At 43.3% G+C, this 12,448-nt stretch overlaps 1 protein-coding gene across 1 annotated transcript in view; it reads right to left on the bottom strand.

Moving 5' to 3' along the window:
- The window catches only part of crybg2 (crystallin beta-gamma domain containing 2), a 66,108-nt gene extending 53,883 nt beyond the window's left edge, over positions 1-12,225 (bottom strand). The window contains exon 1 of the mRNA XM_075449713.1: positions 11,339-12,225. Coding sequence (XP_075305828.1) covers positions 11,339-12,210 — 872 coding nt within the window. The 5' untranslated portion in view covers positions 12,211-12,225. The remainder of the gene's footprint in view (positions 1-11,338) is intronic.
- Between the last annotated feature and the right edge of the window lie 223 nt (positions 12,226-12,448).

Below are 12,448 nucleotides of genomic sequence, written 5' to 3'. Positions count from 1 at the left end.
AGATCTTGACATGAAGGAATTTGTTTCAGAATTTTCTGAGTGTAACCGCAGACTTGTACTGTAGTTCAGTGGTTCCCAACCTTTTTTGGCCTGAGTACCCCCTCACACATACAACTTGGCGATGATTCTCCAAAAGTAGAGCAACACAGTGGATATTACATGAAAATCATTTTATTTAATATCCTTAACTTGAACATAAAATTCTCAGGCTTTCTCTCTTTTTTTTAACCTCAGTTGAATTCAACATAAGAATAAAAAACATTTTCTTGAAATATAAATAATTAACCAAAATAGTATAAATACTAAATCAAAATAATCTTCCTTTGTTATCTAACTTAAACAAGTAACATTTCTCTCTTTTTAAGAATACATTAACAGGCCTAACTCATGTAACATTCATCACAAAACTGGAGTCTCCTTCATAAACAGTCCTCCATAAAAGTGTGGCGCCTTAAAAAAAAAACTCCCCGTGCACCGCGTACCCCCGGCTGGAAACACTGCTGTAGATACTGGTCCAGGTCACAGGTCAGCTATTCATGAACACCAGTAGATGGTGCATCCCAACATTTTCAATGTCAACATTAAATTTCCATTCAGCATAGCCAGGCTTATTAAAAAACAGTTAGTTTTGTTGGAAGGTGGGGACGGATGGGTGTGGGGGGTTGCTGGTGCACCATAAGCTCATCTGGCCCACAGCCTAATGTCATAATGACTACAATGGGCTATGTTTCTGTTCTAGCTCTCCTGTAGTAATCATATGTTGTATACCTTTATTTTATTGATAGTTTGCTGTTGGTTGCATGCATCGTACAAAAAAAAACTTCATAAAAAATTCCACACTGTTAACAAAATTGACGGTCATGATTTATGCTAGTGTGACCATATTTTCATTACCAAATATTACTATTATTATTATTATTTTTATTATTATTATTATGCTTGAAGTTGTAGTAGTGGTTTTCCACCGATTTTTTTCAGGTATTGTTTTCTGCCTCCCCAGATGAGTTAACTGCCCCCCCACACATGCCATTCTGGTCACACCTCTGCTGAAAACTATCAGAAAGAAAGATTCTTCAGCTGTTCAGGAAGCTGAAGCTGACAGAAACCAGCACACAGATGGAGGAGGAGTGAGAGAAAAACACCAAAACTGCTCCAGGCGCAGAGGATTCATTCTGACTAATTCCTGAACTTTATGAAAAGGGCAAATTAAATGACAGAGTTCCTCCAAACCGACTCTAACCCTGACCTATGCATCATCCCACACAGATCTATTATCCTCTAATCCAAGTTCAAATGTCAAAAAGACTCATATATCCAGTTGTATGAGCAGAAAAATGCACCTGTGTCTGTGTCTGTTGGTCCAAAGTTCACTCTTTTATCTGAAACCAGAAAAATGGGAGTTCTCCACATGAAGTGAAATCTGTGAGACATCATGGACCGCTCTGAGGATCCATCTTCCACCCAATGAACTCGCTAACAGCACGCTAAGGAGGAACATTATGTCTGGTGTTGTTTAACAGATACTCTGCTGTCAGAGGAACCAGACAAACAAAGAAACCCAAATCAGAGAAACGTGAGCCGGTCAGAATGCAGTCGAGCAGCTCAAAGGGCTTCAGGCTGATCAGCTTCATCCTTTGTCTTCGATCCATGTGTGACAGACAGCTGCTCTCTGACAGCTTCATGAAATACAGTCAGAATGTCAAACATTCCCTCAGCAGAGCTGAGCAGGGACCACCTCTTCCCCTGACGGAAGTCATTTTCAGCTTCACTGTCCCAACACTGTCAGCAGAGTTCTGTTTCAGTCTTCCTGATCACCAGAGGGCGGTGCTGTCAGCACTGGATATCTCCATCTCACATATGTGCAGGTCGAGTTATTATACCAACAAAGTCCCCTGTGACCATGGCTGTGTTCGAAACCGCCTACTAAATACTACATACTGATCGATCAGACAGTATGCAGTGCGTTTACCCACAATGCATTGCGCTCCTGCCCGAGCCGAAATCAGCCGGCCTGAAGCTGATTTCTCTTAAGCTCTAAACTCTGTAAACTTTAGCAACATTTGAAACATTTTCAGGTGAGAAAGTAGTCGTTTAGATCCCCAACGTGTTGAAAACCTGACAAAATACCGGCTGTTTACAATTTTGTTCCCACGAATTCGGCGCTACTAAAGCTAGCCGCAGTGAGCAACGCACTTCCTGTTATTTTCACAAAATAAAATACCCGTTGCCTTTTATCACAGGGAAAGCCATTAGGTCGCTCGGTCTCTCACTTGCCCCTCGCATATCTACCAGGTTTCGTGGCAGCGGCCCTTGCTCCCATACAAGCCAGGGGTTTGGCAATCTTGCCATATCTGGAAGATTGGATAATTGTTTCCCCAACTGCAGAGCAGGCAGTCGGAGACGCTGCTTGGCACCTTGGACATGTGAACCGGCTGGGCCTCACAGTCAATTACTCCAAGAGCAGCCTGACACCCAGCAGAGTATTACGGTACGGCCTCTTTCTCATAAATGTGCTCGAGCTCAGGGCAACATATCTTGCACTGCAACATTTTCTTCCTGTATTGAAGGGGCGGCGTGTTCTCACAGACGGCACCTCAGCAGTGTATCACATAAATCATCAGGGTGGCACCAGGTCCAAGCAGGGGCTGCATGTGTCACAGCAGCTCCTAACGTGGGCATTTCCCCACTTCCTGAGCCTCAGGGCCGTACACCTTGATGGGGGGGACCAGCCCTCTGGGACAGGATGCCTTGGCTCATGTTTGGCCACCCCATCTTCTTTATGCCTTTCCTCCAATTCCGCTCATTCGTGTGACGCTGGAAAGAGTTAATCTTAAGAGTTAAACCACAGACTGCTACTGGTGGCCCCCAACTGGCCAAGGCGGCCATGGTTTCCAGTGCTGCTGAAACTACTCCAGGGGGAACCATGGCGCCTCCCAAGGAGACCGGACCACCTCTCTCAGCTGGGGGGACGCATATGGCATCCGAATCCGGATTGCCTTCAGCTTTGGGTCTGGCCATTGGGAGCCAGGAGCCAGGACCCACTCCTGGCATCCTGTGACCAGTCGGTGATCCACACAGTGTTAAGTTCCAGGGCTCCCTCCCTCCCTCCGGCAGCCATTTCGGCAGGACATGCCAGAGTGAACAACCAGACGGAGGGGTCACACTATCTGGTTAGTCGGTTCTTGAGGAACGCAGCTTAAACCCAGCTAAAATACAACTAAAAACACAGCTTAAATACAGCTTAAACCACAGTTAAACCACAGCTAAAACACAGCTTAAAAACAGCTAAACCAAACCTAAAAACACAGCTAAAAACACAGCTAAACCAAAGCTAAACCAAAGCTAAACCAAAGCTAAACCACAGCTAAAACACAGCTAAAAACACAGCTAAAACACAGCTAAAAACACAGCTTAAACACAGCTAAACCAAAGCTAAACCAAAGCTAAACCAAAGCTAAACCACAGCTAAAAACACAGCTTCCTATTCGCTGTTGGGGAAAGAGGCCCGGGCCCCGCTATTGTTTGCGTATGACGCGCCCTCTATCGGTCAACAGTATAATTACAAGTTGTTTTTTTTAGTTTTTTTTTAATTATTAAATTATTATTGATCTATTTGCGGGCCGTACTGAGTGAGGACGAGGGCCGTGTGCGGCCCCCGGGCCGCCAGTTGCCCATATCTGGTCTACATCATGGGCATCCGTAACTCTCGGTTTCCAGCTCACCTTCAGCTTCACTGTCCCAACACTGTCAGCAGAGGTTTCATCTTCAGCTGTTAACACGCAGCCTCCATCAGGAGCCACTCCTGTGCAGACTGAGTGGTTTCTAAACTTTCTGAACAGGATTCATGTTTGAGTTTTGAGGTGATTTAAGCAAAATTCTGTTCTGTGATTCAACCTGATGTCAGCAGACGGAGCCGTCTACGTCCTGGACTGAAATAAATCTCTCTGCCACGTTTTTAAAGTCAGCGGCTGCAGACGAAGGCTTCACAGAGAGAGAGAAAAAATGTTTTGTTCTTCAGAGAGGAGCCGCCGTCAAAATATTTGGTCACAAAAAGCAGGCTCACATTCAGAATCGCTGTTTATCTGAACAAAGCACGATAACTATGCTGCAAACCTGTCATCATCAGAGAAGAAAGAAAATTCCTGCATGTCAGAAGAAGAAAGCTGATGATCAGCAGATATCAGAGCTGTGGAGTGAGACTGCACTTCCATTTCCACCCAGTGGGCAGGTGGTGTCCTCAGAGCAGCTCCACCACAGAGGAAGAATGTGGCTCAGGTGTGGCTGTCTGAATGCATTGTTCATCTTTCAGTGAGCATTGGCAGGAGCTGGAACTGTTTGTTTTAGGTGTAAGAGGTCACAGTGAGGTGGTGAAGTGTTGGAGAAAGAAATCCTTCTCTGATCCTGAACAGCACGTTTCCACAGAAAGTGTTCTGAACAGAAAGCTGCTGTTGTGGTTATGGAGCGTCTGATGTTTGCAGCTCCTTCCAGCGCACACAGAAAACACTCGTCTGTGTCTGCTGCCATCTTGTGGTTTCAGTCGCTCTGAAGGGACAAAATCTGATGCCCTCTATCGCCATCAGAACGACAACACAGCTATAAACCCAGCTTAAACACAGCTAAAACACAGCTAAAAACACAGCTAAAATACAGCTATAAACCCAGCTTAAACACAGCTAAAACACAGCTAACATACAGCTAAAATACAGCTAAAATACAGCTATAAACCCAGCTTAAACACAGCTAAAATACAGCTAAAATACAGCTATAAACCCAGCTTAAACACAGCTAAAACACAGCTAAAAACACAGCTAAAATACAGCTATAAACCCAGCTTAAACACAGCTAAAACACAGCTAAAAACACAGCTAAAATACAGCTATAAACCCAGCTTAAACACAGCTAAAACACAGATAAAAACACAGCTAAAATACAGCTATAAACCCAGCTTAAACACGGCTAAAACACAGCTAAAAACACAGCTAAAATACAGCTAAAATACAGCTATAAACCCAGCTTAAACACAGCTAAAACACAGCTAAAAACACAGCTAAAATACAGCTATAAACCCAGCTTAAACACAGCTAAATCACAGCTAAAACACAGCTAAAAACACAGCTAAAACACAGCTAAAATACAGCTATAAACACAGCTTAAACACAGCTAAAAATACAGCTTAAACACATCTTAAACACAGCTATAAACCCAGCTTAAACACAGCTAAAACACAGCTAAAAATACAGCTTAAACACAGTTTAAACACAGCTAAAAATACAGCTTAAACACAGCTTAAACACAGCTATAAACACAGCTGAAAACAGAGCTAAAAACACAGCTTAAACATAGCTTAAACACAGCTAAAAATACAGCTTAAACACAGCTATAAACACAGCTATAAACACAGCTAAAAATACAGCTTAAACACAGCTATAAACACAGCTTAAACACAGCTAAAAATACAGCTTAAACACAGCTATAAACACAGCTTAAACACAGCTAAAACACAACTTAAACACAGCTATAAACACAGCTAAAAATACAGCTTAAACACAGCTATAAACACAGCTTAAACACAGCTAAAAATACAGCTTAAACACAGCTATAAACACAGCTTAAACACAGCTAAAACACAACTTAAACACAGCTAAAACACAGCTAAAAACACAGCTAAAAACACAGCTAAAAACACAGCTTAAACACAGCTAAAAACACAGCTAAAAACACAGCTAAACCACAACTAAAACACAGCTAAACCACAGCTAAAAACAGCTAAAAACACAGCTAAAAATACAGCTAAAAACACAGCTAAACCACAGCTAAAAACACTGCTAAAACACAGCTAAAACCACCGCTAAAAGCACAGCTAAACCACAGCTAAAAACACAGCTAAAACACAGCTAAAAACACTGCTAAAAACATAGCTAAAAACATAGCTAAAAACACAGCTTAAACCCATTTTAAACACAGCTAAAACACAGCTAAAAACACAGCTAAACCACAGCTAAAAACACAGCTAAAAACACAGCTAAACCACAGCTAAAAACACAGCTAAACCACAGCTAAAAACACTGCTAAAAACATAGCTAAAAACAGCTAAAAACACAGCTTAAACCCATCTTAAACACAGCTAAAACACAGCTAAAAACACAGCTAAACCACAGCTAAACCACAGCTAAAAACACTGCTAAAAACATAGCTAAAACACAGCTAAAAACACAGCTTAAACCCATCTTAAACACAGCTAAAAACAGCTAAAAACACAGCTTAAACCCATCTTAAACACAGCTAAAAACAGCTAAAAACACAGCTTAAACCCATCTTAAACACAGCTAAAACACAGCTAAAAACACAGCTAAACCACAGCTAAAAACACAGCTAAAAACACAGCTAAACCACAGCTAAAACACAACTAAAAACACAGCTAAAAACACAGCTAAACCACAGCTAAAAACACAGCTAAAAACACAGCTAAAACAAAGCTAAAAACACAGCTAAAAACACAGCTAAACCACAGCTAAAACACAACTAAACCACAGCTAAAACACAGCTAAAACATAACTAAACCACAGCTAAAACACAGCTAAAAACACAGCTTAAACACAGCTAAACCACAGCTAAAAACACAGCTTAAACCCATCTTAAACACAGCTAAAACACAGCTAAAAACACAGCTAAAAACACAGCTTAAACCCATCTTAAACACAGCTAAAACACAGCTAAAAACACAGCTAAACCACAGCTAAACCACAGCTAAATCACAGCTAAAAACACAGCTAAAACACAGCTAAAAACACAGCTAAAAACACAGCTAAAAACACAGCTAAAACACAGCTAAAAACACAGCTAAAAACAAAGCTAAAACACAGCTAAAACACAGCTAAACCACAGCTAAAACACAGCTAAAAACACAGCTAAAAACACAGCTTAAACCCATCTTAAACACAGCTAAAACACAGCTAAAAACACAGCTAAAACACAGCTAAAAACACAGCTAAAAACACAGCTAAAAACACAGCTAAAAACACAGCTAAAAACACAGCTAAACCACAACTAAAACACAGCTAAAAACACAGCTAAAACACAGCTAAACCACAGCTAAAACACAGCTAAAAACACTGCTAAAAACACAACTAAACCACAGCTAAAAACACAGCTAAACCACAGCTAAAAACACTGCTAAAAACACAACTAAACCACAGCTAAAACACAGCTAAACCGCAGCTAAAAACACTGCTAAACCACAGCTAAAAACACAGCTAAACCACAGCTAAAAACACAGCTAAACCACAACTAAAACACAGCTAAAACCACAGCTAAAACACAGCTAAACCACAGCTAAAAACACTGCTAAAAACACAGCTAAACCACAGCTAAACCACAGCTAAAACACAGCTAAAACATAACTAAACCACAGCTAAAAACACAGCTTAAACCCATCTTAAACACAGCTAAAACACAGCTAAAAACACAGCTTAAACCCATCTTAAACACAGCTAAAAACACAGCTAAAACACAGCTAAACAACAGCTAAATACACTGCTAAAAACACAGCTAAACCACAGCTAAAACACAACTAAACCACAGCTAAAACACAGCTAAAACATAACTAAACCACAGCTAAAAACACAGCTAAAAACACAGCTTAAACACAGCTAAACCACAGCTAAAAACACAGCTTAAACCCATCTTAAACACAGCTAAAACACAGCTAAAACACAGCTAAACCACAGCTAAAACACAGCTTAAAACACAGCTAAACCACAGCTAAACCACAGCTAAAAACACTGCTAAAAACACAACTAAACCACAACTAAAACACAGCTAAACCACAGCTAAAAACACTGCTAAACCACAGCTAAAAACACAGCTAAACCACAGCTAAAAACACTGCTAAAAACACAGCTAAAACACAACTAAACCACAACTAAAACACAGCTAAAACACAGCTAAAAACACAGCTAAACAAAGCTAAAAACACAGCTAAAACACAACTAAACCACAACTAAAACACAGCTAAAACACAACTAAACCACAACTAAAACACAGCTAAAAACACAGCTAAAACACAGCTAAAAACACAGCTAAAACACAGCTAAACCACAGCTAAAAACACTGCTAAAAACACAGCTAAAACACAACTAAACCACAACTAAAACACAGCTAAAAACATCAGCAGTTTGGTTCTGAGAAGCAGCAGGAATGCAGCTCAGTGTTGATGGAAGCAGAGTTCTGCTCAGAGAGGAGAGGAAGGAACACTCTGATATCATAAAATCAGAGAATAATCCTGATAAATAATCAGTATTGATCAAAATAACCATGATTTAATCCTGCAGCCCTATTCCAGACACATGATTAATGGCTCCTCTCAGAAATGCAGATGAACATTTGCAGTAATTTATACAGAAACTTTAGCTCTCAGGTAGCTTTGATCCTTTTATGTTTTTTGGCCTGAAGGACTTTCAGGAAACTGGTTTTCAAAAGACGCTAAGATCGGTGTTTGGGCTGAAAGACGTTTCTCGGTTGAGTTGTGATCACAAGCACACATTCTTTCCCGTTTCTAACTTTGCCCGAAGCTCTGCTCACTCAGTGACTCCAGATGTTTGGCTCCAGCTGCAACATGCAGAGGTACGAAATGTACAGAAGCTGCTGTGGCGTCCCACAGTTCAGAAAATATGAAATATGGTTCAGAAATCTGTGAGTTCGGATCAAACGCTGAACCAGAACAGGTCTGATTAACTCTGAAGCAGATTATCAATCTGTAGCTGATCAATCTGTAGCTGATCAATCTGTACCTGATCAATCTGTACCTGATCAATCTGTTGCTGATCAGTCTGTACCTGATCAATCTGTAGCTGATCAATCTGTACCTGATCAATCTGTACCTGATCAATCTGTAGCTGATCAGTCTGTACCTGATCAATCTGTAGCTGATCAATCTGTAGCTGATCAATCTGTACCTGATCAATCTGTACCTGATCAATCTGTTGCTGATCAGTCTGTACCTGATCAATCTGTAGCTGATCAATCTGTACCTGATCAATCTGTAGCTGATCAATCTGTAGCTGATCAATCTGTAGCTGATCAATCTGTAGCTGATCAATCTGTACCTGATCAATCTGTAGCTGATCAATCTGTACCTGATCAATCTGTAGCTGATCAATCTGTAGCTGATCAGTCTGTACCTGATCAATCTGTAGCTGATCAGTCTGTAGCTGATCAGTCTGTAGCTGATCAATCTGTACCTGATCAATCTGTAGCTGATCAGTCTGTAGCTGATCAGTCTGTAGCTGATCAATCTGTACCTGATCAGTCTGTACCTGATCAGTCTGTAGCTGATCAGTCTGTACCTGATCAGTCTGTACCTGATCAGTCTGTAGCTGATTAATCTGTAGCTGATCAATCTGTACCTGATCAATCTGTACCTGATCAATCTGTACCTGATCAATCTGTTGCTGATCAGTCTGTACCTGATCAATCTGTAGCTGATCAATCTGTACCTGATCAATCTGTAGCTGATCAATCTGTAGCTGATCAGTCTGTACCTGATCAATCTGTAGCTGATCAGTCTGTAGCTGATCAGTCTGTAGCTGATCAGTCTGTAGCTGATCAATCTGTACCTGATCAATCTGTACCTGATCAATCTGTAGCTGATCAATCTATACCTGATCAATCTTTAGCTGATCAGTCTGTACCTGATTAATCTGTACCTGCTCAATCTGTAGCTGATCAGTCTGTAGCTGATCAATCTGTAGCTGCTCAATCTGTAGCTGATCAGTCTGTAGCTGATCAATCTGTAGCTGCTCAATCTGTAGCTGATCAGTCTGTAGCTGATCAGTCTGTAGCTGATCAATCTGTAGCTGCTCAATCTGTAACTGATCAGTCTGTAGCTGATCAATCTGTAGCTGCTCAATCTGTAGCTGATCAATCTGTAGCTGATCAATCTGTACCTGATCAATCTGTAGCTGATCAATCTGTAGCTGATCAGTCTGTAGCTGATCAGTCTGTACCTGATCAATCTGTAGCTGATCAATCTGTACCTGATCAATCTGTAGCTGATCAGTCTGTACCTGATCAATCTGTAGCTGATCAGTCTGTACCTGATCAATCTGTAGCTGATCAATCTGTAGCTCATCAGTCTGTAGCTGATCAATCTGTAGCTGATCAGTCTGTAGCTGATCAATCTGTACCTGATCAATCTGTAGCTGATCAATCTGTAGCTGATCAATCTGTAGCTGATCAATCTGTAGCTGATCAGTCTGTAGCTGATCAATCTGTACCTGATCAATCTGTAGCTGATCAGTCTGTAGCTGATCAATCTGTACCTGATCAATCTGTAGCTGATCAATCTGTACCTGATCAATCTGTAGCTGATCAATCTGTAGCTGCTCAATCTGTAGCTGATCAGTCTGTAGCTGATCAATCTGTAGCTGCTCAGTCTGTAGCTGATCAGTCTGTAGCTGATCAATCTGTAGCTGCTCAATCTGTAACTGATCAGTCTGTAGCTGATCAATCTGTAGCTGCTCAATCTGTAGCTGATCAATCTGTAGCTGATCAATCTGTACCTGATCAATCTGTAGCTGATCAATCTGTAGCTGATCAGTCTGTAGCTGATCAATCTGTAGCTGATCAATCTGTACCTGATTAATCTGTAGCTGATCAATCTGTAGCTGATCAGTCTGTAGCTGATCAATCTGTACCTGATCAATCTGTAGCTGATCAATCTGTACCTGCTCAATCTGTAGCTGATCAATCTGTACCTGATCAATCTGTAGCTGATCAATCTGTAGCTGATCAGTCTGTAGCTGATCAGTCTGTAGCTGATCAATCTGTACCTGATCAATCTGTAGCTGATCAATCTGTAGCTGATCAGTCTGTAGCTGATCAATCTGTACCTGATCAATCTGTAGCTGATCAGTCTGTAGCTGATCAGTCTGTAGCTGATCAATCTGTACCTGATCAATCTGTAGCTGATCAGTCTGTACCTGATTAGTCTGTAGCTGATCAGTCTGTAGCTGATCAATCTGTAGCTGATCAGTCTGTACCTGATCAGTCTGTAGCTGATCAATCTGTAGCTGATCAGTCTGTAGCTGATCAGTCTGTAGCTGATCAGCATATTAGAGTTAAAGCCATCGAGTATCAGATCGATACGTTAATGAACTCTGAGAGACTCTTGCTGATGACACACCTCCACCTGTCAGAGCCCCACCAGGTGACCATGTGAGGCTACACAGTGTTCCTGCCCCTCTGCTCTCCTTTAAACCCTGAGCTGTCAGAGTGGAAGCTAACTGAAGCTAACTGAAGCTAACTGAAGCTAACTGATACTCTCAGGTAAAACACTCACCTGTGAGTGTCTGCAGCTTCTCTGTCGGGACGCCGTGCGGCTGCGGTCGGGTCGGACGGCTCCACTGGCACCTGTTGTCTCACCTGAGAGCTGTCAGCAACAGGCCCCGCCCCCTCAGGGCTGTCAGCGACAGGCCCCGCCCCCTCAGGAATGCTGTGTGTCTGCAGAGTTTCGGTGCAGATGCTGCCGCTTCCTGCAGCCAACTCGCTGCCTCGCGTTTCTTCAGGACTCCAGACGGGGCTGCGAGGCAGACCCCGACCCGGCAGAGGGAGGGGCTGGTCCTCCTCCGTTTGGGGGGTCTGGTTTCCCTCAGGCCCCGCCCCCTGCAGCTCAGCGGGGGGTGGGGCAGAATCACATTCCAGAGGCCTGCTAACCTGCTGAACCGGTGGGACCAGAAGCTCCTCCCCCCTCCCTGCTCTCCTTTCCCAGCCTTCTTTAACCTCCCGTTTCCCCCCCTGAGGCGGATCCTCTGACCTCTGACCTCCTGCTTGCTGTGGTTCTTTCCTTCCACCTTCCTCGCTGGCTGCTTCGTCTCCCTGACGCTCCACAGCCGTCTCTTTCCTCCCGCCCCCCCTGCACGGCTCCTCGCCGCCGCTCTCTGCATCGTCCTCCTGGGCGCTGTAGTACAGCTCCGAGACGCTGCCATCGTCTGAGCCCACGCTCAGGTACGCCGGACTCAGAGCTCTGTCGCTCTCGTCCATCTGTGCCGAGTCTGTGACCAGCGCTGTGCGTCCTGTAACCTGAGCGCCCCCCCGGGAGTCAGAAACAGGAGGAGCGCAGCTCTGACTCTCTGAACCGATGGCGTCATGAACAGGAACAGATCTCAGTTTGCTGGAGCTGCGGCGGATCTGAGAAAACGAGCCTGAGGACATGAAACTCTGAGGGAAAAGTGACCCGTACAGAGCTCCATAAACTGCATCCTGGCAGCTGGTGGAGCTGGTGGAGCTGGTGGCCATAGGTTGGGGGGTGGAGCTGGTGGCCATAGGATGGGGGGTGGAGCTGGTGGCCATAGGATGGGGGGTGGAGCTGGTGGCCATAGGTTGGGGGGTGGAGTTGGTGGCCATAGGATGGGGGGTGGAGTTGGTGGCCATAGGTTGGGGGGTGGAGCTA

This window comes from Odontesthes bonariensis, chromosome 18 (genome assembly GCF_027942865.1).
Source record: "Odontesthes bonariensis isolate fOdoBon6 chromosome 18, fOdoBon6.hap1, whole genome shotgun sequence".
NCBI classification, from domain to species: domain Eukaryota; kingdom Metazoa; phylum Chordata; class Actinopteri; order Atheriniformes; family Atherinopsidae; genus Odontesthes; species Odontesthes bonariensis.
The sequence above is the reverse complement of the archived record's forward strand: the minus strand, read 5'-3'. Positions and strand labels throughout refer to the sequence as shown.